General features: G+C 38.0%; 1 protein-coding gene across 1 annotated transcript in view; it reads left to right on the plus strand.

The window, feature by feature from the left end:
* Nucleotides 1-26,839, plus strand: part of CACNA1C (calcium voltage-gated channel subunit alpha1 C) — a 1,426,303-nt gene that overhangs the window by 1,190,874 nt on the left and 208,590 nt on the right. Inside the window, 2 exon segments of the mRNA XM_053719677.1 lie at nucleotides 20,743-20,870; nucleotides 24,469-24,565. Coding sequence (XP_053575652.1) covers nucleotides 20,743-20,870; nucleotides 24,469-24,565 — 225 coding nt within the window.

Below are 26,839 nucleotides of genomic sequence, written 5' to 3' on the forward strand. Positions count from 1 at the left end.
GCTAAAGAAAAGTTCTGTAAAAATAGCCAGCTGCAGAAATTACACTCCTAGTGGGAGGTGGGAGAGCTAATTAACAAAATGCTAATTTTCAATTATTTTCTCTTAGGACCTTATGATAAAAGATTCTCCTGCTTGAAGAGAAATTCTCCTGCTTGAAGAGAAATTGTAGTGCAGACTTCACAGGGGCTAAACTCACTGAATATTAAAACAAAAAGGGTGGGACTTGGAAGTCCGATAGAGATTAGAGATGCCTCCCATTAAGCTCTCTGCTCAAATGAAATGATCTAAAATGATCCTCCAGCACTGCGAGATCTCTCACAAGATTCTAGATAGGCAAAGTTTGCTATACTTCTCTAAGGGGTGTTCTCTGCATTTATGTATGTGAAACACAGCTTCAGAAAGTAGGGGGGGGGGAGGTGAGTTCCCTGGATTATCATGAAATGCTGTAAGCAGTTTATACAAGATGATCTCACTGAATTATCTTGACAGCTATATGCAGACGTAGTTTGCGCAAAATTCACAATACCGGTATTGAACTGACAGAAAAGTAATATATACTAAACTAGTGTCAAAACAAGGTAAATTGTAGTAAAAACATTTCAGTTTAATATGTATTTGCTGAAAAATGAGCCTATGGCCCCTATTTATGAAAGGCCTGTCGGACATGATCCGACATTGCGAATCATGTCCGACAGACTTCGCTGGATGCTGCTGGTGCAACACCGCCCCCTGCAGATTCACAACCAATCGGCTGCTACCAGGGGGTGTCAATTAACCAGATCGTATTCGATTGGGTTGAATTGCGGCGATGTCTGTCCGCCTTCTCAGAGCAGGCGGACAGGTTATGGAGCAGCTGTCTTTAGACCTCTGCTTCATAACTGGTGTTTCTGGCGAGCCTGAAGGCTCGCCAGAAACACAGGGCTTTAAGCTCCATATGGAGCTTGATAGACATGCCCCTATATATCAGTCCCAGGTGTTCTCCTGTTAACTTCTCTTTTCCCGGTTCTACCCTTTTTCTTATAAAATAAATGATTTTAGCCTCTGTTAACTCTGTACTGTAATTTCCCTGCAAACTAGAAAATCTATGATTATCAGGTCCATAGAAAGTAATGAAGCTGTCTGGGAAACTGGAACTCAGTTTTTCTGTTTTATTTTTAAATAGTAAATACAGTACAAATAAAGTGCAATATAATTTGTAAAAGATACACATAAATATACAAATAATCCTAATTTATTAAAGTTACTCAAAAACTGTCAAAGCATAATCAGAATTTGTGAAATCACCATCTAAATGCACTGCTGTATACAGACTCTATATGCATTAAAATACAAAATAAAACAAAAAAAATGCAAAGTTTAAGGGCTAGATTTGCACGTGTATTACAAGTTGAAAGTAAACACATTCTCTTATTATTATCATTTATTTGTATAGCGCCGCCAAATTCCATAGCACTGGGCAATCATATTACCGTGCATCGGGTTAGCACTACTAAAGACCTCATGTAAAGTGTTAAGGCTAAAATAAAAGTTGCACCAAACACAACATAAATACATTAAAATAAACTGCTTCACTCATATAAAGATGATAAACATTATTCACATAAATATTAATAAAAAAGTTTATATAAGGGTTCAAAGGTATATGGCCATGTAATTGACTGCAAAGGCCTACTATCTACCTATCTCTCTATTTTTATATATATATATATATATATATATATATATATATATATATATATATATATATATATATATATATATATATATATATATATATATACATACCCCAAGGCAGAACATACAGTGATCTGAAATGTCATTGCAGAAAATGCAGCATATCTGCTGAAAGGACAGGACACATACAGGAACTGTTAGCGCTTTAACTTTCTAGTGCTGCTCCACATTAGACTGTTCTCTTTAAATTGAGATGTGCTCTGGCTGCACTGTGTAAGTTTTCCTTAACACAGCACATCCAGAGCAAAGTGCTGTTTGAAGTGAGCAGTCAAATAGGCAGCAGCACATTGCTTGTTGACTGGCTCTCAGATTTTTTCTAACCCGCCCCCTAGCCTTTCCCAGTCTGTAAAGCTGTTTATTCTGAATGTAAGATGTTAGTTTGAGCATTGTATCTTTTTTTATTACTATATTTCTATCGGCTAGATTTAGAGTTCTGCGGCCAAAGGGGTGCGTTAGCTACGCATGCTTTTTTTCCCCCGCACCTTTTAAATACCGCTGGTATTTAGAGTTCACAGAAGGGCTGCGTTAGGCTCCAAAAAAAAGGAGCGTAGAGCATATTTACCACCACTGCAACTCTAAATACCAGCGTTGCTTACGGACGCGGCCAGCTTCAAAAATGTGCTCGTGCACGATTCCCCCATAGAAAACAATGGGGCTGTTTGAGCTGAAAAAAAACCTAACACCTGCAAAAAAGCAGCGTTCAGCTCCTAACGCAGCCCCATTGTTTCCTATGGGGAAACACTTCCTATGTCTGCACCTAACACTCTAACATGTACCCCGAGTCTAAACACCCCTAACCTTACGCTTATTAACCCCAAATCTGCCGCCCCGCTATCGCTGACCCCTGCATATTATTATTAACCCCTAATCTGCCGCTCCGTACACCGCCGCAACCTACGTTATCCCTATGTACCCCTAATCTGCTGCCCCTAACACCGCCGACCCCTATATTATATTTATTAACCCCTAATCTGCCACCCCCAACGTCGCCTCCACCTACCTACAATAATTAACCCCTAATCTGCCGACCGGATCTCACCCCTACTCTAATAAATGTATTAACCCCTAAAGCTAAGTCTAACCCTAACACCCCCCTAAGTTAAATATAATTTAAATCTAACGAAATAAATTAACTCTTATTAAATAAATTATTCCTATTTAAAGCTAAATACTTACCTGTAAAATAAACCCTAATATAGCTACAATATAAATTATAATTATATTGTAGCTATTTTAGGATTAATATTTATTTTACAGGCAACTTTGTAATTAATTTTAACCAGGTACAATAGCTATTAAATAGTTAATAACTATTTAATAGCTACCTAGTTAAAATAATTACAAAATTACCTGTAAAATAAATCCTAACCTAAGTTACAATTAAACCTAACACTACACTATCAATAAATAAATTAAATAAAATACCTACAATTATCTACAATTAAACCTAACACTACACTATCAATAAATTAATTAAATACAATACCTACAAATAAATACAATGAAATAAACTAACTAAAGTACAAAAAATAAAAAAGAACTAAGTTACAAAAAATAAAAAAAATATTTACAAACATTAGAAAAATATTACAACAATGTTAAACTAATTACACCTACTCTAAGCCCCCTAATAAAATAAGAAAGACCCCCAAAATAAAAAAATGCCCTACCCTATTCTAAAATTAAAATAGAAAAGCTCTTTTACCTTACCAGCCCTGAAAAGGGCCCTTTGTGGGGCATGCCCCAAAGAATTCAGCTCTTTTGCCTGTAAAAAAAAAACATACAATACCCCCCCAACATTACAACCCACCACCCACATACCCCTAATCTAACCCAAACCCCCCTTAAATAAACCTAACACTAAGCCCCTGAAGATCTTCCTACCACGCCGGGTTCACCGATCAATCCAGAAGAGCCTCCGATGTCTTGATCCAAGCCCAAGCGGGGGCTGAAGATGTCCATGATCCGGCTGAAGTCTTCATCCAAGCGGGAGCTGAAGAGGTCCATGATCCGGCTGAAGTCTTCTATCAAGCGTCATCTTCAATCTTCTTTCTTCCGGATCCATGTTCATCCCGCCGACGCGGAACATCCATCTTCACCGACGACTTCCCGACGAATGACGGTTCCTTTAAGGGATGTCATCCAAGATGGCGTCCCTCGAATTCCGATTGGCTGATAGGATTCTATCAGCCAATCGGAATTAAGGTAGGAAAATTCTGATTGGCTGATGGAATCAGCCAATCGGAATCAAGTTCAATCCGATTGGCTGATCCGATCAGCCAATCAGATTGAGCTCGCATTCTATTGGCTGTTCCGATCAGCCAATAGAATGCGAGCTCAATCTGATTGGCTGATCGGATCAGCCAATCGGATTGAACTTGATTCTGATTGGCTGATTCCATCAGCCAATCAGAATTTTCTTACCTTAATTCCGATTGGCTGATAGAATCCTATCAGCCAATTGGAATTCGAGGGACGCCATCTTGGATGACCTCCCTTAAAGGAACCGTCATTCGTCGGGAAGTCGTCGGTGAAGATGGATGTTCCGCGTCGGCAGGATGAACATGGATCCGGAAGAAAGAAGATTGAAGATGACGCTTGATAGAAGACTTCAGCCCGATCATGAACCTCTTCAGCTCCCGCTTGGATGAAGACTTCAGCCCGATCATGGACCTCTTCAGCTCCCGCCTGGATGAAGACTTTAGTCGGATCATGGACATCTTCAGCCCCCCGCTTGGGCTTGGATTAAGACATCGGAGGAGCTCTTCTGGATCGATCGGTGAAGACAAGGTAGGGAGATCTTCAGGGGCTTAGTGTTAGGTTTATTTAAGGGGGGTTTGGGTTAGATTAGGGGTATGTGGGTGGTGGTTTGTAATGTTAGGGGGGGTATTGTATGGGGTTTTTTTACAGGCAAAAGAGCTGAATTCTTTGATGGATGTTCCGCGTCGGCAGGATGAACATGGATCCGGAAGAAAGAAGATTGAAGATGACGCTTGATAGAAGACTTCAGCCCGATCATGGACCTCTTCAGCTCCCGCTTGGATGAAGACTTCAGCCCGATCATGGACCTCTTCAGCTCCCGCCTGGATGAAGACTTTAGTCGGATCATGGACATCTTCAGCCCCCCGCTTGGGCTTGGATTAAGACATCGGAGGAGCTCTTCTGGATCGATCGGTGAAGACAAGGTAGGGAGATCTTCAGGGGCTTAGTGTTAGGTTTATTTAAGGGGGGTTTGGGTTAGATTAGGGGTATGTGGGTGGTGGGTTGTAATGTTAGGGGGGGTATTGTATGGGGGTTTTTTACAGGCAAAAGAGCTGAATTCTTTGGGGCATGCCCCACAATGGGCCCTTTTCAGGGCTGGTAAGGTAAAAGAGCTTTTCTATTTTAATTTTAGAATAGGGTAGGGCATTTTTTTATTTTGGGGGTCTTTGTTATTTTATTAGGGGGCTTAGAGTAGGTGTAATTAGTTTAAAATTGTTGTAATATTTTTCTAATGTTTGTAAATATTTTTTTATTTTTTGTAACTTAGTTCTTTTTTATTTTTGTACTTTAGTTAGTTTATTTAATTGTATTTATTTTTAGGTATTGTATTTATTTAATTAATTTATTGATAGTGTAGTGTTAGGTTTAATTGTAGATAATTGTAGGTATTTTATTTTATTTAATTAATTTATTGATAGTGTAGTGTTAGGTTTAATTGTAACTTAGGTTAGGATTTATTTTACAGGTAATTTTGTAATTATTTTAACTAGGTAGCTATTAAATAGTTATTAACTATTTAATAGCTATTGTACCTGGTTAAAATAAATACAAAGTTGCCTGTAAAATAAATATTAATCCTAAAATAGCTACAATATAATTATAATTTATATTGTAGCTATATTAGGGTTTATTTTACAGGTAAGTATTTAGCCTTAAATAGGAATAATTTATTTAATAAGAGTTAATTTATTTCGTTAGATAAAAATTATATTTAACTTAGGGGGGTGTTAGGGTTAGGGTTAGAATTAGCTTTAGGGGTTAAAAAATTTATTAGAGTAGCGGTGAGCTCCGGTCGGCAGATTAGGGGTTAATGCTTGAAGTTAGGTGTCGGCGATGTTAGGGAGGGCAGATTAGGGGGTAATACTATTTATTATAGGGTTATTGAGGCGGGAGTGAGGCGGATTAGGGGTTAATACATTTATTATAGTAGCGGTGCAGTCCGGTCTGCAGATTAGGGGTTAATAAGTGTAGGTAGGTGGCGGCGACGTTGGGGGCGGCAGATTAGTGGTTAATAAATATAATATAGGGGTCGGCGATATTAGGGGCAGCAGATTAGGGGTACATAGGGATAACGTAGGTGGCGGCGGTGTACGGAGCGGCAGATTAGGGGTTAAAACATTTTAATAGAGTGGCGGCGATGTGGGGGGGGCCTCGGTTTAGGGGTACATAGGTAGTTTATGGGTGTTAGTGTACTTTAGAGCACAGTAGTTAAGAGCTTTATAAACCGGCGTTAGCCCAGAAAGCTCTTAACTACTGACTTTTTTCTGCGGCTGGAGTTTTGTCGTTAGATTTCTAACGCTCACTTCAGCCAAGACTCTAAATACCAGCGTTAGAAAGATCCCATTGAAAAGATAGGATGCGCAAATGGCGTAGGGTGGTCTGCGGTATGGAAAAGTCGCGGCTGCAAAAGTCGCGGCTGCAAAGTGAGCGTTAGACCCTTTCCTGACTGACTCCAAATACCAGCGGGCGGTAAAAAACAGCGTTAGGAGCCTCTAACGCTGGTTTTGACGGCTACCGCCAAACTCTAAATCTAGGCCTATGTTAGGCCAAGAGAAAAGGAAACAGATTTATTCAAGAGACCTGTTAAAAAAAAAATGTATGCAGCTATTTTGCAATGCAATTTTCAACTACTGAACTATATTATAAAACGTTAAAATTGCTTTATTCTTCAGTTAACCAACACATTACAATTGAACTGGTGCCTTAGTGTAACTGTCTAATTTAAAATTGAATTTTATTTAAAAATGACCTGCAGAAACATTTTCACTTAAAAAATCTCATTGCAGAAAGTGAAGAAAAGTTCTGCCTCTGGGTATATATATGTGTGTGTGTGTGTGTCTAAATAATAATTCCATAATAATATTTAATGTGTTTAACTGTAAATATTTCACATCACAATATTTTTCACATACATGAAACATATAACATACATATAAATATATATACCTATACCAGTATATCTAATCCTATAGTTATATAAGTATAAATATTTATTTTGCATTAACAGTATCAGATATACAGAAAAACTTCAGAATCCGCTGTTTCAGTTACTGTGGTTTAACTTATCCACGGTTAACCGTGCTCCATACAGTAAACATTCATAACTTAAATTACGTGATGAAATCTTGTGTGCTCCCGCAGATACGAGGTCCTACTTTATATAGAAATATATATTTAATAATAAAAATTGCATTTATTTCTATGTGAAGAACAAAGGAATGTAGAATATGCATAACCCCTTTTCAGGTTTTTACTCTTTAGGTCTAATGCAGTGTTGAGTTAGCGCAAGTAAAGAATTAGTTATTTTAAGACACGTTATTAAAATATTAAATAATAATAATTAATAATTATAGATGCTATAAATATACGTATATATTCTATGTATTTTTTTTAGAATATTTCAGTACATCTATTATAATTATTTACATTATTTATTAATATTTTTCAATATTTTATATTTAATAAATACATAACACACCTTAAAATAACTAATGTCAGGTTAACGCACATGAAGAATTTGTGTACTCCTGTCGGGTTTATGTGTACATGAGTTATGATAAGGTGTGTTATGTATTTATTAAATATAAAATATTGAAAAATATTAACAATTAAAGTAAATAATTATAGATGTACAAAAATATTCTAAAAAATACATAGAATATATAAGTATATTTTACATTATCTATTTTTATCAATATAAAAATAACACGCCTTAAGATAATTAATTCTCCATGTGCGGTAACCTGAGACAACGTTAGACCTAAAGTGTAAAAACCCGAAGCGCGTTACACATATTTTACATTTCAATGTTCTTCACATAAAAAATAAAAAAAATTATTATTAAATATATATTTCTGTATGTATATGATAGTTAATGTTAAATATATATTTCTCTTGCAAGATGTATCCAGTCCACGGATTAATCCTTACTTGTGGGGTATTCTCATTCCCTACAGGAAGTGGCAAAGAGAGCACACAGCAGAGCTGTCCATATAGCTCCCCCTCTGGCTCCGCTCCCCAGTTATTCTCTTTGCCGCTCTAACAAGTAGCATCTCCACGGGAGGGTAAAGTGAATGTGGTGTTAGATTTGTAGTTTTTATATCTTCAATCAAAAGTTTGTTATTTTTAAATAGTACCGGTTTGTGCTATTTACTCTCTGGCAGAAATATGATGAAGAATTCTGCTGAGAGGAAAAGGATTTTAGCATGTTGTAACTAAAATCCATGGCTGTTCCCACACAGGACTGAGGAGTACCAGAAAACTTCAGTTGGGGTGAACAGTTTGCAGGCTTAACTGCTTTCAGTCATCTTTTTTCTAGTCAAGACAAGATAATGCTAGAAGACTGACAAGATTCCCCATGTGGTGAAACTTTGTATAGAACTAGAGGCTTATTTAAGTGGGCTCAATAGATTGGTTATCACTTTAGCAGGGCAATCGATTATTTTATTTAGAAAAATACTCTTTATTGACACTTTTAAGCACCTTTGGTGTGTTTATTGGGGTTTTATTCCACATGGCATCATTTTTAGTCACCCAAATTGGGTTCTGAAGGCCCCACAGCTCCGGAGTGGAGTGGGAGGGGCCTAATTTCGCGCCTCAGTTGCGCAGTTTATTCTGACAGATTTCCTTGCATGCTGCTTCACATGGGTCCAGAGACTGCTTGAGGACTTCAGGAGGCTTGATTTTCTCAAATCCAATCCTTAAGGGAAGGTAGGGCCACAGCAGGCTGCTGTGGCAAGGTGCTGTAGTTTATTAACTGGTTGTTTTCTTTAGGCGACTCCGGTTTGGGCATTAAAGGGTTAATCAGGCTGAAACTTGCTGTGCAATTATATCGAAGCATTAGGCACATACTGTAAAAATTTCAAGAGATTTTGTTCATTTTTCACCATTTTGTAAAATTGTGTGCGCTTTTATTATCTTAAAGGCACAGTACCATTTATTGCAAATTGTATTTTTTATTGGATAAAGTGTTTTTCCAAGCCTGCTTGTGTATAATACTAATCTGTTAAACATGTCTGATACTAAGGAAAAGCCTTGCTCTATGTGTTCAGAAGCCATGGTGGAACCCCCACTCAAAATGTGTCCCAAGTGCACTAATGTGTCTATACACTTTAAAGATCATATTGTGTCACTTAAAAATATAGCCCTAGATGATTCTTTGACTGAAGGTAATGAGGATAGTCCGCCTTCCTCTCCCCATGTGTCATCACCAGTTACGCCCGCTCAAGCGATACCTAGTACCTCTAGTGCATTAGCACCTATTGCATTGCAACAACTGGCGGCAGTCATGGATAATTCCCTTGCGGCCTTTCTATCCAAACTGCCAGTTTTCCCTAAAAAGCGCGATAGCTCTGTTTTGAGAACAGATGAGGAGCAGTCGGAAGTTTTGGGAGGTTTATCTGATGTACCCTCACAACACTCTGAAGTAGGGGCGAGGAATGTTATGTCTGAGGGGGAAATTTCTGACTCAGGAAAAGTTTCTCAGCGGGCAGAATCAGATTCACTAGCATTTAAATTTAAATTGGAACACCTCCGCGTACTGCTTAGGGAGGTCTTATCAACTCTGGATGATTGTGACCCTATAGTTGTCCCAGAGAAATTTTGTAAAATGGACAAATATCTAGAAGTCCCTGTATACACTGATGCGTTTCCGATCCCTAAGAGGGTGGCGGATATTGTTGCTAGGGAGTGGGAAAGACCAGGTGTACCTTTTGTTCCCCCACCTATCTTTAAGAAAATGTTCCCCATAACTGATCCCAGGCGGGACGCGTGGCAGACGGTCCCTAAGGTAGAGGGGGCAGTTTCAACACTAGCCAAGCGCACAACCATACCAATTGAAGACAGTTGTGCTTTCAAAGATCCTATGGATAAAAAATTAGAAGGTTTACTAAAGAAAATATTTGTTCAACAAGGTTTCCTTCTCCAACCTATTGCCTGCATTATTCTTGTAACTACTGCAGCGACTTTCTGGTTTGAGGCGCTGGAGGAGTCTCTCCAGACGGAGACCTCATATGACGAAATTATGGATAGAATTAAGGCTCTAAAGCTGGCTAATTCTTTTATCACAGATGCCGCTTTGCAATTAGCTAAGTTAGCTGCGAAAAATTCTGGTTTTGCCATCATGGCGCGCAGAGCGCTTTGGCTTAAATCATGGTCGGCCGACGTGTCGTCTAAAACAAAATTACTGAATATTCCTTTCAAGGGAAAGACCCTTTTCGGGCCCGAGTTGAAAGAGATTATTTAGGATATCACTGGGGGAAAGGGCCATGCCCTCCCGCAAGATAGGCCTTTTAAGGCTAAAAACAAGGCTAATTTTCGTTCCTTTCGCAACTTCAGGAGCGGTCCTGCTTCAACCTCTGCAACCGCAAAGCAAGAGGGTAACACTTCACAGCCCAAGGCAACCTGGAAGCCTTTGCAGGGCTGGAACAAGGGTAAACAGGCCAAGAAGTCTGCAGCTGCTACTAAGACAGCATGAAGGGGTAGCCCCCGATCTGGGACCGGATCTGGTAGGGGGCAGACTCTCTCTCTTTGCTCAGGCTTGGGCAAGAGATGTTCCCGATCCCTGGGCATTAGAGATAGTTGCTCAGGGATATCTTCTAGAATTCAAGGACTCTCCTCCAAGGGGAAGGTTTCACATTTCTCGTCTGTCTACAGACCAGACAAAGAAAGAGGTGTTGTTACGCTGTGTAGAAGATCTACTCAAGATGGGAGTAATATATCCAGTTCCAATTACAGAACAAGGACTGGGTTTTTACTCAAACCTGTTTGTGGTTCCCAAAAAGGAAGGAACTTTCAGACCAATCCTGGATCTAAAAATTCTAAACAAATTCCTCAGAGTTCCATCTTTCAAGATGGAGACCATTCGCACAATCTTACCGATGATCCAGGAAGGTCAATATATGACTACCATGGATCTAAAGGATGCGTACCTTCATATTCCTATCCACAAAGATCACCATCAGTTCCTAAGGTTCGCTTTTCTGGACAAGCATTATCAGTTCGTGGCCCTTCCCTTCGGGTTGGCCACCGCTCCCAGAATTTTCACAAAGGTGCTAGGGTCCCTTCTAGCGGTACTAAGACCGCGGGGCATTGCAGTAGCACCCTATCTGGATGACATCTTAATACAGGCGTTGTCTTTTCCCAGAGCCAAGGCTCATACGGATATTGTTCTGGCCTTTCTAAGGTCTCACGGGTGGAAGGTGAACACTGAAAAAAGTTCTCTGTCCCCGCTCACAAGGGTTCCCTTCCTGGGAACATTAATAGACTCGGTAGAAATGAAAATATTTCTGACGGAGGTCAGAAGGTTAAAGCTTCTAAGTACTTGCCGAGCTCTTCATTCCATTCCTCGGCCATCTGTAGCTCAGTGCATGGAAGTAATCGGATTAATGGTAGCAGCAATGGACGTAGTCCCTTTTGCTCGAATTCATCTCAGGCCACTGCAATTGTGCATGCTCAAACAGTGGAATGGAGATTATGCAGATTTGTCTCCTCAAATCCAACTGGACCAGAAAACCAGAGATTCTCTTCTCTGGTGGTTGTCTCAGAATCACCTGTCTCAGGGAATGTGCTTCCGCAGACCGGAGTGGATCATTGTAACGACCGACGCCAGTCTGTTAGGCTGGGGCGCGGTCTGGGGCTCCCTGAAAGCTCAGGGCCTATGGTCTCGGGAAGAGTCTATTCTCCCAATAAACATTTTGGAACTGAGAGCGATATTCAACACGCTCCAGGCATGGCCTCAGTTAGCGGCGGCCAAGTTCATCAGATTTCAGTCGGACAACATCACGACTGTAGTATACATCAATCATCAGGGAGGAACAAAGAGTTCCTTAGCGATGAAGGAAGTAACCAAGATAATCAGGTGGGCGGAGGATCACTCTTGCCATCTATCTGCAATTCACATCCCAGGAGTAGACAAGTGGGAAGCGGATTTCCTAAGTCGTCAGACTTTTCACCCGGGGAGTGGGAACTCCACCCAGAGGTATTTGCTCAGCTGACTCAGCTATGGGGCATTCCAGAGTTGGATCTGATGGCGTCCCGTCAGAACACCAAACTTCCTCTTTACGGATCCAGGTCCAGGGAACCCAAGGTGGCATTGATAGATGCTCTAGTAGCGCCTTGGTCCTTCAATCTGGCCTATGTCTTTCCACCGTTTACCCTTCTCCCTCGGCTGGTAGCCAGAATCAAACAGGATCCAAGCTAGAAAACCTGTCACCAGGAAAATTTACCATAAGATATGGCGGAAATATCTTGTTGGTGTGAATCCAAGGGTTACTCGTGGAGTAAGATTAGGATTCCAAGGATATTGTCTTTTCTCCAAGAAGGATTGGAGAAAGGTTTATCAGCTAGTTCCTTAAAGGGGCAGATATCCGCTCTGTCTATCCTTTTACACAAGCGTCTGGCAGAAGTACCAGATGTTCAAGCGTTTGCACAGGCGTTAGTCAGAATCAAGCCTGTCTATAAACCTGTGGCTCCTCCATGGAGTCTAAATTTAGTTCTTTCAGTTCTTCAAGGGGTTCCGTTTGAACCTTTACATTCTATAGATATTAAGTTATTATCTTGGAAAATTTTGTTTTTGGTAGCTATATCTTCTGCTCGAAGAGTTTTCAGAATTGTCTGCTTTGCAGTGTAATTTATCTGGTGTTCCATGCAGATAAGGTAGTTTTGCGTACCAAACCTGGTTTTCTTCCTAAAGTTGTTTCTAATAAGAACATTAACCAGGAAATCATTGTTCCTTCCCTGTGTCCTAATCCAGCTTCTAAGAAGGAACGGCTTTTACACAATCTTGATGTGGTTCGTGCTTTGAAATTCTATTTACAATCAACTAAGGATTTCTGACAAACATCATCTTTGTTTGTTGTCTATTCTGGTAAGAGGAGAGGTCAGAAAGCGACGGCTACCTCTCTTTCCTTCTGGTTGAAAAGCATAATTCGATTGGCTTATGAGACTGCTGGGCAGCAGCCTCCTGAACGAATTACAGCTCATTCCACCAGAGCTGTGGCTTCCACTTGGGCCTTCAAGAATGAGGCTTCTGTTGAACAGATTTGTAAGGCAGCGACTTGGTCTTCACTGCATACTTTTGCCAAATTTTACAAATTCGATACTTTTGCTTCTTCGGAGGCTATTTTAGGGAGAAAGGTTTTGCAAGCAGTGGTGCCTTTCATTTAGGTTACCTGTCTTGTTCCCTCCCTTCATCCGTGTCCTAAAGCTTTGGTATTGGTATCCCACAAGTTAGGATGAATCCGTGGACTGGATACACCTTGCAAGAGAAAACAGAATTTATGCTTACCTGATAAATTACTTTCTCTTGCGGTGTATCCAGTCCACGGCCCGCCCTGGCAATTAAGTCAGGTTAAAATTTCTTGTTTAAACTATAGTCACCACTGCACCCTATGGTTTCTCCTTTTTCTCCTAACCCTCGGTCGAATGACTGGGGGGGCGGAGCCAGAGGGGGAGCTATATGGACAACTCTGCTGTGTGCTCTCTTTGCCACTTCCTGTAGGGAATGAGAATATCCCACAAGTAAGGATGAATCCGTGGACTGGATACACCGCAAGAGAAAGTAATTTATCAGGTAAGCATAAATTCTGTTTTATACCTATATATGTCTAGGAATAGCTATACAGGTATAGGTATATACAGATATATATATATATTTATTTTTAAATAAAATAAAAATGTCCTGTATGTGAAGAACATTGGAATGTGAAATATTAATAACTCCTGTCCGGTTAGCGCACAAGCCATAAATCTTAGGTTTTTTTTTTCTACGGTCTACATTGAAGTCTATGGGGAGACAAAGTTAGTACAATTACCATATCCGAGGTCCTGAAGTTAGCACGAGCCAAGTTTCGCTTGCACGCAAAAGTTTTGCTTTCAACTTGTAATATACATGCTAACCGCTAGTGGTGTTTGCTAGAGTGGGAGCGCTTAGTACTACTCCACTTGTAATCTAACCCTGAAAGTAATAAAACTTAATCTGAAATGTTAAGAAATATAAAATACTAAGCACAAAGTGTAAATGCAGCAGTACTCTCATGTCATGCGGTGCCATATTGCACTGGGCGTGTCTCTCTTTTATATAAAGAAATGCAGGGACTGCCCCTGGGAGAAGTATAGCAAAATCTGCCTTTTTAAAATCTTGTGAGGAATCTTGCATTGCTGGATGATCATTTTTATATCATCTAGTCTAAGCGGACAGCTTTAATATCATCAGGCCCTATGTACTAAAGTTTGATATACAGAAATAAATAATATAAAGAATAAAAAGAAGCAAATGTGTGTACAGAAATAAAATAAGGAGATATGATTTTCCTCCAAGCTTGACATGTTTTATTGGGTTGCGGTTTCAAACTACAAAACTAGCTATTTTGTATATAAAAAGAAACCTAAAATTTAGGATTTTTTTTACAGTGCACTGTCCCTTTAGAGCACTGGTTTTCAAACCTGTCCTTAGGCCTCCCCAACTTTCCAGGTTTTCTGGATTACCGCAGGTAAAATAACTATGTTTACTAATCAGCTGATTATTTCACCTGTGCTCTAGTTCAGATATCCTCAAAATGTGGACTGTTGGGGAGGCCTGAGGACAGGTTTGAAAACCAGTGCTTTAGAGGGGCACTAATTTTCAAATGGCTGCTTGTAATAGACACTACTATAGAGAAGAATATACACAGATACTGATCTAAATCCAGTATAAAACGTTTTAAAAACGTACAGCTAGACTACGAGTTTGGCGTTATGAGTGAAAAAGCAGCGTTATGCTTCATAACGATGCTTTTTCCCTAACACCGCTATTACAAGTCTTGTCAGAATAGGTGTACCGCACACCTTTTTGGCCGTCACACAACGTCAGTACCGCACTTTTTCAATGGGACTTTCATAGCGCCGGTATTACAAGTTTTGCTGTGAAGCCAAAAAGTGAGAGGTACAGCCTAAAATGACAAGATCCATACCGCCATCTAAAGTCAGTAGTTATGAGTTTTACGTTACGAAGCTGTACCATAAAACTCATAACTAAGGTGTTAAAAAGTACACTAACACCCATAAACTACCTATTAACCCCTAAACCGAGGCCCTCCCGCATCGCAAATACTATAATAAAAACATTAACCCCTAATCTGCCGCTCCATACATCGCTGTCACTTAAAAAATTTATTAACCCCTATTCCGCCACTATAATATACCTATTAACCCCTACACCGCTGCCCTCCCGCATCGCAAACACTATTTAAATATTATTAACCCCTAATCTGCCGTCCGCCAACACCGCCGCTATAATAAACCTATTAACCAATAAACCGCAAGCCCCCCACAACGAAATATAATAAAATAAAATATTAACCCCTAAACCTCTGGCCTCCCACATCACTACATAAAATATTAACCCCTAAACCCAACCCTAAGGTAACCCTAAGCCTAAGTCTAACCCTAACCCCCCCTAACTTAAATATAATTAAAATAAATCTAAATTAAACTTACAATTATTACCTAAATAATTCCTATTTAAAACTAAATACCTGTAAAATAAAACCTAAGCTAGCTACAATATAACTAATAGTTATACTATCTTAGGTTTTATTTTTATTTCACAGGTAAGTTTGTATTTATTTTAACTAGGTAAACTAGTTAGTAAATAGTTATTAACTATTTACTAGCTACCTAGTTAAAATAAATACAAATTTACCTGTAAAATAAAACCTAACCTGCCTTACACTAAAACCTAACATTACAATAAAATAAAATAAATTAAATTAATAAAATACAATTATCTAAATTACAAAAAAAAACACTTAATTAAACAAAATAAAAAACAAAATTATCAAAAATAAAAAAGAATTACTTGCCCTATCAAAATAAAAAAGAACATCCAAAATAAAATAAAAAATAGCCTACACTAAACTGCCAATGGCCCTTAAAAGGGCCTTTTGCGGGGCATTGCCCCAAAGAAATCAGCTCTTTTACCTGTAAAAAAAAATACAAACACCCCCCCAACAGTAAAACCCACCACCCACACAACCAAAAACCCCCACATAAAAACCTATCTAAATAAACCTAAGCTAACCATTGCCTTGAAAAGGGCATTTGGATGGGCATTGCCCTTAAAAGGGCATTTAGCTTTTTTACATTGCCCAAACCATAAGCTAAAAATAAAACCCACCCAATAAACCCTTAAAAAAACCTAACACTAACCCCCCGACGATCCACTTACAGTTTTCGAAGACCGGACATCCATCCCCATCCAGGTGGCAGAAGTCTTCATCCAAGCGGGCAGAAGTTATAGACATATACTGATGTCTACAGACTTCAGCTTGTGTAATCGGTCTTTCATATGCAGAGGATGGGCGAGGGTGAATTTTCTGCTTTTCTATCTTTCTCCCCATTTCAGTGGGTGTTCCAGCCTAACTTTATCAACAGTGCTAAATTGGAAGCTTCTAAGTACGTTTTTAAAATGTTTTATATCAGTATCTGTGTATATTCTTTTTAGAATAGTGTCTATTACATGCAGGTATATAAAAATTGGTGTATACTGTCCCTTTAAGACTTTAGAAACTTGGAGAGATACTCAGACCAATTCAATCAGTACTGACAATTAGGTGATAGTAGTATCTAGTTATGATATCTTATCATTGCTCTTTAGACAAGACACAAACCTATTTGCCAGGCTAAAATTAAGAAAATAAAATATTAACTAGGCAAACTTCTATACATCCAGAAAAGAATAGAGTCAGAAATGTGAGTTTCTGGCTCCAAGAGCGGATTGCATTTATTAGCACTTACTGTCCCCTACATTAGGTATCAGACCTTGAAAAGGAAGAAAATGTGGGTGGAACAGCGTGTATCTATGATTAAAACCTAACTTTTATTTCAACACTTAAAAAAAGAATTGTGACATACACTTTAAAAACACAAATTCGCGTAGAACTTGGGAATTGGGGTTAAATTGTACCCTTTATTTAATATTTTTGGGGAAGTAAAAAAATGAAAAAAGGTATCAATGTTCAGATACTATAATACTCAATTACGGTGATCTGAAGAACTAATATATGTGTGGATTCTCTTATATCTCTAACAACTACGTTACTGTATCAAATTATTAATGTGCATACATATGATGTTGCTCTGGGTATTATGTCTCTCTGATAAGATTCAATAACGTACACCTCCTCTATTAGGCTTATATATCAGATTGAGGTAATATTGTATCGTATTCAATCATATTAGTAAGAGAATAAACTTTTATGATTTAGGATTTAGGTGTTGTGTACACGTGCAAAGATGATTCTACTGTATATGCTGGGGTTCGAGTATTAAGAAAAAATGTATATATCTGGCTAAAATAAGCTGCAGGGATACCTGCCTTTAGATAATGCTTATATAGCAAATTTTCTCTTAGTCCTTAGAAGGATAATGGGAGCATTCCCCTTATTTCTGGGGCACTGTACTCTGTACACAAGCTATTGTATCTTTTCTCTTAATCTTGTTTAAGTAAATATATCTGCAGAATCGAATCATGCATATAAACACATACACACGCATGCAGTTTGTTGTTTACATCATTGGTACAGATATTTTGTATCGATAGTTGGGGATTATATAGGTTGATACTTGTGAACGATATCTTAGTGTGGCAATGTAACTTAGTTACTATTATGCTTCTTTTTCAACCTATCTTTTTTATTTTGTATGAATACTTGCTAAGTGCTGAGATTGCGAACTGTAAACGAAATAGTTATTGGTTCTATTTTTTGTAGAATCAAATCAATATAGGGCTGATTAGTCCTTCCCCTTAATATATATATATTGACTTTGACTTAACTGCAGTTTTGTGTGATTCAATATGTTATATATCTCTGTATATTTTTCTTGATTTTTGTTGGAAGTCAGTGCACTTGACCTTATGTATTGTTTCTTTGCTTACTGAAATTTGTGTATATGTATGGTACATTCAGTAATATATCCTATTTGCTAGTATAATATTTATTCACAATATTGTTTACAAATTCTTGCAGTTCACTTATATTCTTAAGTAATACTGCTGACTGTATAATACCGTAATGATTTTATATATCTAGACCCTAATAGCTTGCTTAGATAATCTCACTCATATTATAGAGCTCTTAATAGTTATACTGTTGAGTGGACTATATAAATATAGGTCTCAGTTTGTTAAATATAACATCTGAGCTAAGTTTGTAATTGTCTTTTGTTTTCCAGTGGTATTGCTTGGGAGCCGGTATATTTTTTGGTATAGCAGTCTTGTGATCTTTAAAATATTGACTAGCGTCTAATATACTATAGTGGAATCAGGTCAGGTAATACTGATACTTCTATAGCAACGGTTACTCGGTAAAGTTCAGAGCCACACTTTTTTTCATTCACACCGTATTGTTGTTTAGTTATCCTTGCATTCACATCGTATTATTATATTACTAAATGTAAAAGCATTCACTTCGGCCTTTCCCAACTTATTTTAAATTATTTCCCAATACTAATTCATGCATTCATTTTTATAGTCTACGTTCTACGTTCTTTTGCTGATTAAAAAAACACTAAATAGGTTGAAATAGAGATGTCAACCTCTCCCTAACATGTTTCGCCGTTTGCGATTCCGGCTTTTTTTTTTTTAAAAAGCCGGAATCACAAACGGCGAAACATGTTAGGGAGAGGTTGACATCTCTATTTCAACCTATTTAGTGTTTTTTTAATCAGCAAAAGAACGTAGAACGTAGACTATAAAAATGAATGCATGAATTAGTATTGGGAAATAATTTAAAATAAGTTGGGAAAGGCCGAAGTGAATGCTTTTACATTTAGTAATATAAAAATACAATGTGAATGCAAGGATAACTAAACAACAATACGGTGTGAATGAAAAAAAGTGTGGCTCTGAACTTTACCGAGTAACCGTTGCTATAGAAGTATCAGTATTACCTGACCTGATTCCACTATAGTATATTAGACGCTAGTCAATATTTTAAAGATCACAAGACTGCTATACCAAAAAATATACCGGCTCCCAAGCAATACCACTGGAAAACAAAAGACAATTACAAACTTAGCTCAGATGTTATATTTAACAAACTGAGACCTATATTTATATAGTCCACTCAACAGTATAACTATTAAGAGCTCTATAATATGAGTGAGATTATCTAAGCAAGCTATTAGGGTCTAGATATATAAAATCATTACGGTATTATACAGTCAGCAGTATTACTTAAGAATATAAGTGAACTGCAAGAATTTGTAAACAATATTGTGAATAAATATTATACTAGCAAATAGGATATATTACTGAATGTACCATACATATACACAAATTTCAGTAAGCAAAGAAACAATACATAAGGTCAAGTGCACTGACTTCCAACAAAAATCAAGAAAAATATACAGAGATATATAACATATTGAATCACACAAAACTGCAGTTAAGTCAAAGTCAATATATATATATTAAGGGGAAGGACTAATCAGCCCTATATTGATTTGATTCTACAAAAAATAGAACCAATAACTATTTCGTTTACAGTTCGCAATCTCAGCACTTAGCAAGTATTCATACAAAATAAAAAAGATAGGTTGAAAAAGAAGCATAATAGTAACTAAGTTACATTGCCACACTAAGATATCGTTCACAAGTATCAACCTATATAATCCCCAACTATCGATACAAAATATCTGTACCAATGATGTAAACAACAAACTGCATGCGTGTGTATGTGTTTATATGCATGATTCGATTCTGCAGATATATTTACTTAAACAAGATTAAGAGAAAAGATACAATAGCTTGTGTACAGAGTACAGTGCCCCAGAAATAAGGGGAATGCTCCCATTATCCTTCTAAGGACTAAGAGAAAATTTGCTATATAAGCATTATCTAAAGGCAGGTATCCCTGCAGCTTATTTTAGCCAGATATATACATTTTTTCTTAATACTCGAACCCCAGCATATACAGTAGAATCATCTTTGCACGTGTACACAACACCTAAATCCTAAATCCTAAAAGTTTATTCTCTTACTAATATGATTGAATACGATACAATATTACCTCAATCTGATATATAAGCCTAATAGAGGAGGTGTACGTTATTGAATCTTATCAGAGAGACATAATACCCAGAGCAACATCATATGTATGCACATTAATAATTTGATACAGTAACGTAGTTGTTAGAGATATAAGAGAATCCACACATATATTAGTTCTTCAGATCACCGTAATTGAGTATTATAGTATCTGAACATTGATACCTTTTTTCATTTTTTTACTTCCCCAAAAATATTAAATAAAGGGTACAATTTAACCCCAATTCCCAAGTTCTACGCGAATTTGTGTTTTTAAAGTGTATGTCACAATTCTTTTTTTAAGTGTTGAAATAAAAGTTAGGTTTTAATCATAGATACACGCTGTTCCACCCACATTTTCTTCCTTTTCAAGGTCTGATACCTAATGTAGGGGACAGTAAGTGCTAATAAATGCAATCCGCTCTTGGAGCCAGAAACTCACATTTCTGACTCTATTCTTTTCTGAATCATTGATTCTTGCATAAGCACTCCAGCAAGTACCCACTGTAAAATTGAATGTAGGTACAAACTAGCAGTCCCTATTTACGTGTGTAGTGCGGTTGCAATCTTTTGTTTTCTCCAAAACTTCTATACATACTAAATACTTAAATGTGTTTTCTTCTCTTTTACCATAGTTGTTTATGAGTGCCATATTGTTCTTCTCATGTTCTTTTCCACAGATCATCAATTTGTTTGTTGCCGTCATTATGGATAACTTTGACTACCTGACGCGGGACTGGTCCATATTGGGTCCTCATCATCTAGATGAATTTAAACGAATTTGGGCAGAATATGACCCGGAGGCAAAGTAAGCAAAAACATTTAAAAAGAAAATAAAGTATATGTTTCCCACAACAGAGTTGTACAAAATATGGAGTATGTACACCCCCCCCCCATACTGTATATATCATCTAACACAGAGTACCACAAAATACAGAGCCTGTCCCTCCCAGGTAGGAAGGCAGTTCCATTCTTTTGTCCCATGAACATGAAAAACAACATGGAAATCTTATATAGTGAAGATTTGATTATAATAATGTCCCTAAAATGTGTACAAGAAATGGTGTCTACCTTTCAAGCTGCTAGGTGGCACAATGTCATAACCCTGAAACTACCCAGAGGCTGAAGTAGAATTGAAAAATAAAATAACCTTGGGCAATGGGTAATATCTAGAGTTCTTCAATAATTCAGGTAACAAAATACAAAGTAGAAGATGAAAACCATTGACACCGGGAAAAGGCAAAGATCTCAGGAACAGGAACCAACAGAGTAGGAACAGTGGCAGGAACAGGTTCTTAGATCAGCTGAGAGAGTTCAGATGGGTAAAGCAGAAAACGTAAACCGGGAAAAGGCCAGAGATCAGTAGCCCAGTTCAAATGTGTCAGATAAGAGGAGCAAAGCAGACACTGTATCATAGTTCAAGGCACTGGTCAGTACACAGTACAGTCCTTGTAATTCAAGGAGAAGACAAGGTTCAAGCCAAAACAGAAGAAGCTAAAGCTCAGTGAGAAGTTAAAGGATCAACAGTACATGGGTAACAAGATGGAGACTGTATCAGGAATATAATTCTGCCAAACTTAGATATACTGCAAAAAACACAGAAACGAGACATCAAGACAGACATGCAAAAACCATGCCAAGCTTCAAAACAAAAACTAAGGATCCTGTGGAAGAAAAGATGCAAGAGAAACAAGGCACACAAAGCAGCCGGTACACATAGCTCTGTCATAACCACTGCAAGGTTACAAGACAGTTATCTAGCTCCCTTTGGAGGGTGCAACAAAACAGTTAATGTCTTAATCTGTATTTTGCTTCCTTTGCTATGTGACACAAGATACAGGATGTATTCCCTATATCGCAAAACATAGTTAGACCTTCCTATTGCAAGGTAATAGAAGACATGTTCCTTCCTTCTTTTAACCATGATACAAATTATGCGGTGTTTCACTTCCTATTCAAGAATGAATTCTATCCTTTTCTTTAAAAGGTAACACAAGATAGGGACTGTCTCTTCCAAAAAAGGATTATTCAATACTTGGAGCCTGTCAAACTCTTGGTAATATCACAGAAGATATAGGGTTTCTAAATACAGGATGCTGCAAGATATGACATATGCATTTCACACATCAGTCTAATAAAGAATATTCAGTTTACTACAGTGGGTGGTGCATAATTAGGGTGACCAGACATCCCAAATTTACTGGGACAGTCCCAGTTTTCAGTGAGCTCTCCCAGTGTCCTACAAATTATTTTTAGGACAGACTAGACCCTAGTTTTAGCCATAAGATGTTCATTTATTTTACTTTTTTATCATTATGTTAGAAAAATATCAGATTCTGCCCCCCCCCCCCCCCCCATAACCCACCAATAGGGTTGCCACCCAGCCGGTATTTTACCGACACGGCCGGTATTTTTAAGGTTCATGTCAATGTACAAAATAAAGAATAAATATTGAAAGAAAGCCCCTGTAAAAGTTAAACTTCTTCTGAGTGTGATAAATACTATTTATAAACAAATGAGCATTTAAAAGCAGTCCTATATGCTTTAGTTTTTGAGTTTTGCTGTTTAATTATTTATTCAAATTTATGTTAATGAGCAAGGCCGGTATTTTCTTCCAAGAAAGGTGGCAATCCTACCCACAAACCAATTACTAGAGTGGAGCTCTGCTGAAGCGCATCAACTTATACCCCTCCTATACGCCCATTAACCTGTTACCAGAGTGGAGCTTTGCTGATAGCACTGCCCCCTCTCTGATACAAGTAATGTTACTTGCACAAGAGGGAATGAACTAACCATGAGAGAGAGAATGGATTTACTTCAGGAGCGCTTTGCAACTGCTTTAGAGTTTTATCAACCTGTGGTGGGATTCAGTTGCCATACTAACACTTGGCAAGAAACAGTGGAATTCACTGGACAAACGTTAAAAAAAATCTGCGCATACCAATCCAATCAGCCTAACAATTATTACCATAAACCATTTTTTAAGAACAATGAATGGCAGCCTAACAGGCCTTAACTACTACTAGTTGAATGAGGAAATACCACCCTTCAATCTCAGATCAGTCCTTGTATTGTTCCTGTTATTTATTCATATGCTTTTACTTGGATGTTCCAGTACATTCATACTAATATGTGACCATTAATTTTTGACTTAAAGGGACATTAAACTGCTCAGTACAACTACAGTAGCCTGGTTAATACTCACAATGCTTGTTTTTCCTCCTGTACACAAAGCTCTCTTTAAAACTATTCTCTTATTTTAATCCATTATGGAAGCCAGTTGGTAAAGCTCTGCATCTTTATAGTGTGCGCCGCCATCTTGGTACACACAGAGAGGCCGAATTATCAAATGTCTGTCGGACCGGATCCGACAGTGCGGATCAGGTCTGACAGACATCGCTGAAAGCGGAGAGCAATACGCTCTCCGTATTCAGCATTGCACCAGCAGCTCACAAGAGCTGCTGGTGCAACGCCGCCCCCTGCAGACTCGTGGCCAATGGGCCACCAGCAGGGGGTTGTCAATCAACCCGACCGTACTCGATCGGGTTGAATTGTGGCGATTCCTGTCCTGTCTCAGAGCAGGCGGACAGGGTTAAGGAGCAGCGGTCTTTAGACCGCTGCTTCATAACTGCTGTTTCTGGTGAGTCTGAAGACTCGCCAGAAACACGGGCCCTCAAGCTCCATTTGGAGCTTGATAAATGGGCCTCATATTGTTACCTTCTGTGACAGAAGACGTGTGTTTCCACAGATCAGTGACATTGCTGGCTTTTTGACAGATGTACCTTGTACTTTGGATTAGCTTTAAAAGTTATATAACAAGTATTAAAAACCCTCAGGAATGCTATAGAGAAGTGCAGCCAAAAGTACAAAAATGTACAGTTGCCGCTCTGTTTTGTGCATGCTAAACTGAAGTACGGCTTGTCAAGAAAACAGCAATGTTACTGATTTGTAAAAGTGTACCCCTTCTGTCAGAGGGTACAAGAATACTTCAATTTCAAAATGGCAGCGCCAAGTATGAAGAAGCAGAGCTTAACTAACCAACACTTTTGAAGTGTTAAAATAAGAGAGAGCTGCAGGCACTGGAAGAAAAACTATGGTAAGTAGTAACCATGCCCAGCAGTTTAATAACCCTTTAACTCTACCCCTTTTACATATATATATTTATGTACATTTTTAAGAATAAGACATATTCATTTAATTTGCATACCCAGGCTATCCTAAAAATGACAGAGTGTTGGTGGCACAGTGGCAGAAAGAATAAGTACTGAAATGGCTCAGTTTTAAATGTCAAACTGTATAATGTCTTACTCTGGAAATGATTCTCTAGATATTATAAACACATATGTACACAGGCAAACAGAAATATTTATCCGTAGAAACACAAATTTGCTTCCTTTTTCTCCCAGAGGTCGTATCAAACATTTGGATGTAGTTACTTTGCTAAGGCGAATTCAGCCCCCTCTGGGGTTTGGAAAGCTGTGTCCTCATCGTGTGGCCTGTAAGGTAAATACACATATATTTTAATTATTAGAATTTGCATACTAAATACTTTGACAAGCAAATTAAAGTGTTCCCTCTGATAACATGTTTTCAATTGTTTTTACTTCTCTTTATTTGTCTATATGACAAAGGGTTCACGGTGTGAATCATCACACATATATCTTGAGAGGAAAAAAAAGTAGTTTCCACATTTAAAGAGTGCAAACTTATTTTTTATTTAATAAAATATGAGCAAAAACTTTTTTAAATAAAATCATTGGCTGATTGGAACAGCCAATAGAATACAAGTTCAATACGATTGGCTGATTGGATCAGCCAATCAGATTGAACTTCAATCTGATTGGCTGATTGCAAAAAGCCCTTTTAAGGGCTGATTACTTTTGTATTTTAGAATAGGGTAGGGATTTTTTTATTTTGGGGGGCTTTTTTTATTTTATTAGGGAGCTTAGATTAGGTGTAATTAGTTTAAACTGCTTGTAATTCTTTTTTATTTTTGTAATTTAGTGGGTTTTTTTGTATTATAGAATAGTTTATTTAATTGTATTTAATTGTAGGTAATTTATTTAATTCATTTAATGATAGTGTAGTGTTAGGTTTAATTGTAACTTAGGTTAGGATTTATTTTACATGTAAGTTTGTATTTATTTTAACTAGGTAGCTATTAAATAGTTATTAACTATTTAATAGCTTTTGTACCTAGTTAAAATAAATACAAAGTTGCCTGTAAAATAAATATAAATCCTAAAATAGCTACAATGTAATTATTAATTATATTGTAGCGATATTAGGGTTTATTTTATAGGTAAGTATTTAGTTTTAAACAGGAATAATTTAGTTAATTTTAGGAATATTATTTTGTTTAATATAAATTATATTTATGTTAGAGGGGTGTTAGGGTTAGGGTTAGAGTTATGTTTAGGGGTTAATACCTTTATTATAGTAGCAGCAACGGTGCAGGGCGGGAGATTAGGGGTTAATAATTGTAGGTAGGTGGTGGCGATGTTAGGGAGGGCAGATTAGGGGTTAATACTTTTTATTCTAGTGTTTGCGAGGCGGGAGTGCGGCGGTTTAGGGGGTTAATACATTTATTATAGTGGCGGCGAGGTCCGGTCGGCAGATTAGGGGTTAATAAGTGTAGGTAAGGTAGCGGCGACGTTGGGGGGGGCAGATTAGGGGTTAATAAATATAATATAGGGGTCAGCGGTTTTAGGGGCAGCAGATTAGGGGTTCATAAATGTAGGTTGCGGCGGTGTCCGGAGCGGAAGATTAGGGGTTAATAATAATATGCAGGGATCAGCGATGTGGGGGGTGGCAGATTAGGGGTTAATAAGTGTAAGGTTAGGGGTGTTTAGACTCTGGGTTCATGTTAGGGTGTTAGGTGCAGACTTAGAAAGTGTTTCCCCATAGGAAACAATGGGGCTGCGTTAGGAGCTGAACGCTGCTTTTTTGCAGGTTTTATTTTTTTTTCAGCCAGCTCAGCCCCATTGTTTCCTATGGGGATATCGTGCACGAGCACGTTTTCCCAGCTTACCGCTACCGTAAGCAACGCTGGTATTGAGAGTTGAAGTGGAGCTAAGTTAGGCTCAACGCTCCCTTTTTTGAGCCTAACGCAGCCCCTCAGACAACTCTAAATACCAGCGTTGTTGGAAGGGTGCTTTGGGAAAAAAGCAACGTTAGCTACGCAGGTCTTTACCGACAAAACTCTAAATCTAGCCGTGTGTATGCTACCCTCTGGCTTAATGGCAGTGGGCCACAGACACACTTATTCCCCTAGTGAGCATGATCAGAGAGCTGGCGATGAAATGTGCAAGCCTGGGAAGAGATGTGCACTCAGTATACCTCCATATTGGCAACAGGTTCAGTCAAATTTTCCCCTGGATAGTGAAAACCAGGAAATAATTCTGAAAGTAGAGAAGAAATATCAAAGCTTATGGTTGATTCATTGAACCACATCTAGTCCTCAATTAACTCCTCTAGTCACCATGGTGCATGACTGACACCATGATGGGGTAAAAGTAAATGTACATTAATGAGAAGATTTGCCAGAAAGTTTGAAATACGTTTTTGTATTGAGCTACATGAGTTTTTTATTTATAGGTTAGCTGCTCAGGACTTAAAGGGATATTAAAGTCAAAATTAAACTTTCTAGATTCAGATAGAGCATGTGACTTATAACATTTTGATAACAGAAGTAAATAGTAAAAGTGTTTAAAATGTCATGCTCTGTCCAATCCATTAAAGTTTAATTTTGACTTTACTGTTCCTTTAAGGGAACTG

The sequence above is a fragment of the Bombina bombina genome, chromosome 6 (assembly GCF_027579735.1).
Source record: "Bombina bombina isolate aBomBom1 chromosome 6, aBomBom1.pri, whole genome shotgun sequence".
In the NCBI taxonomy this organism is placed as follows: domain Eukaryota; kingdom Metazoa; phylum Chordata; class Amphibia; order Anura; family Bombinatoridae; genus Bombina; species Bombina bombina.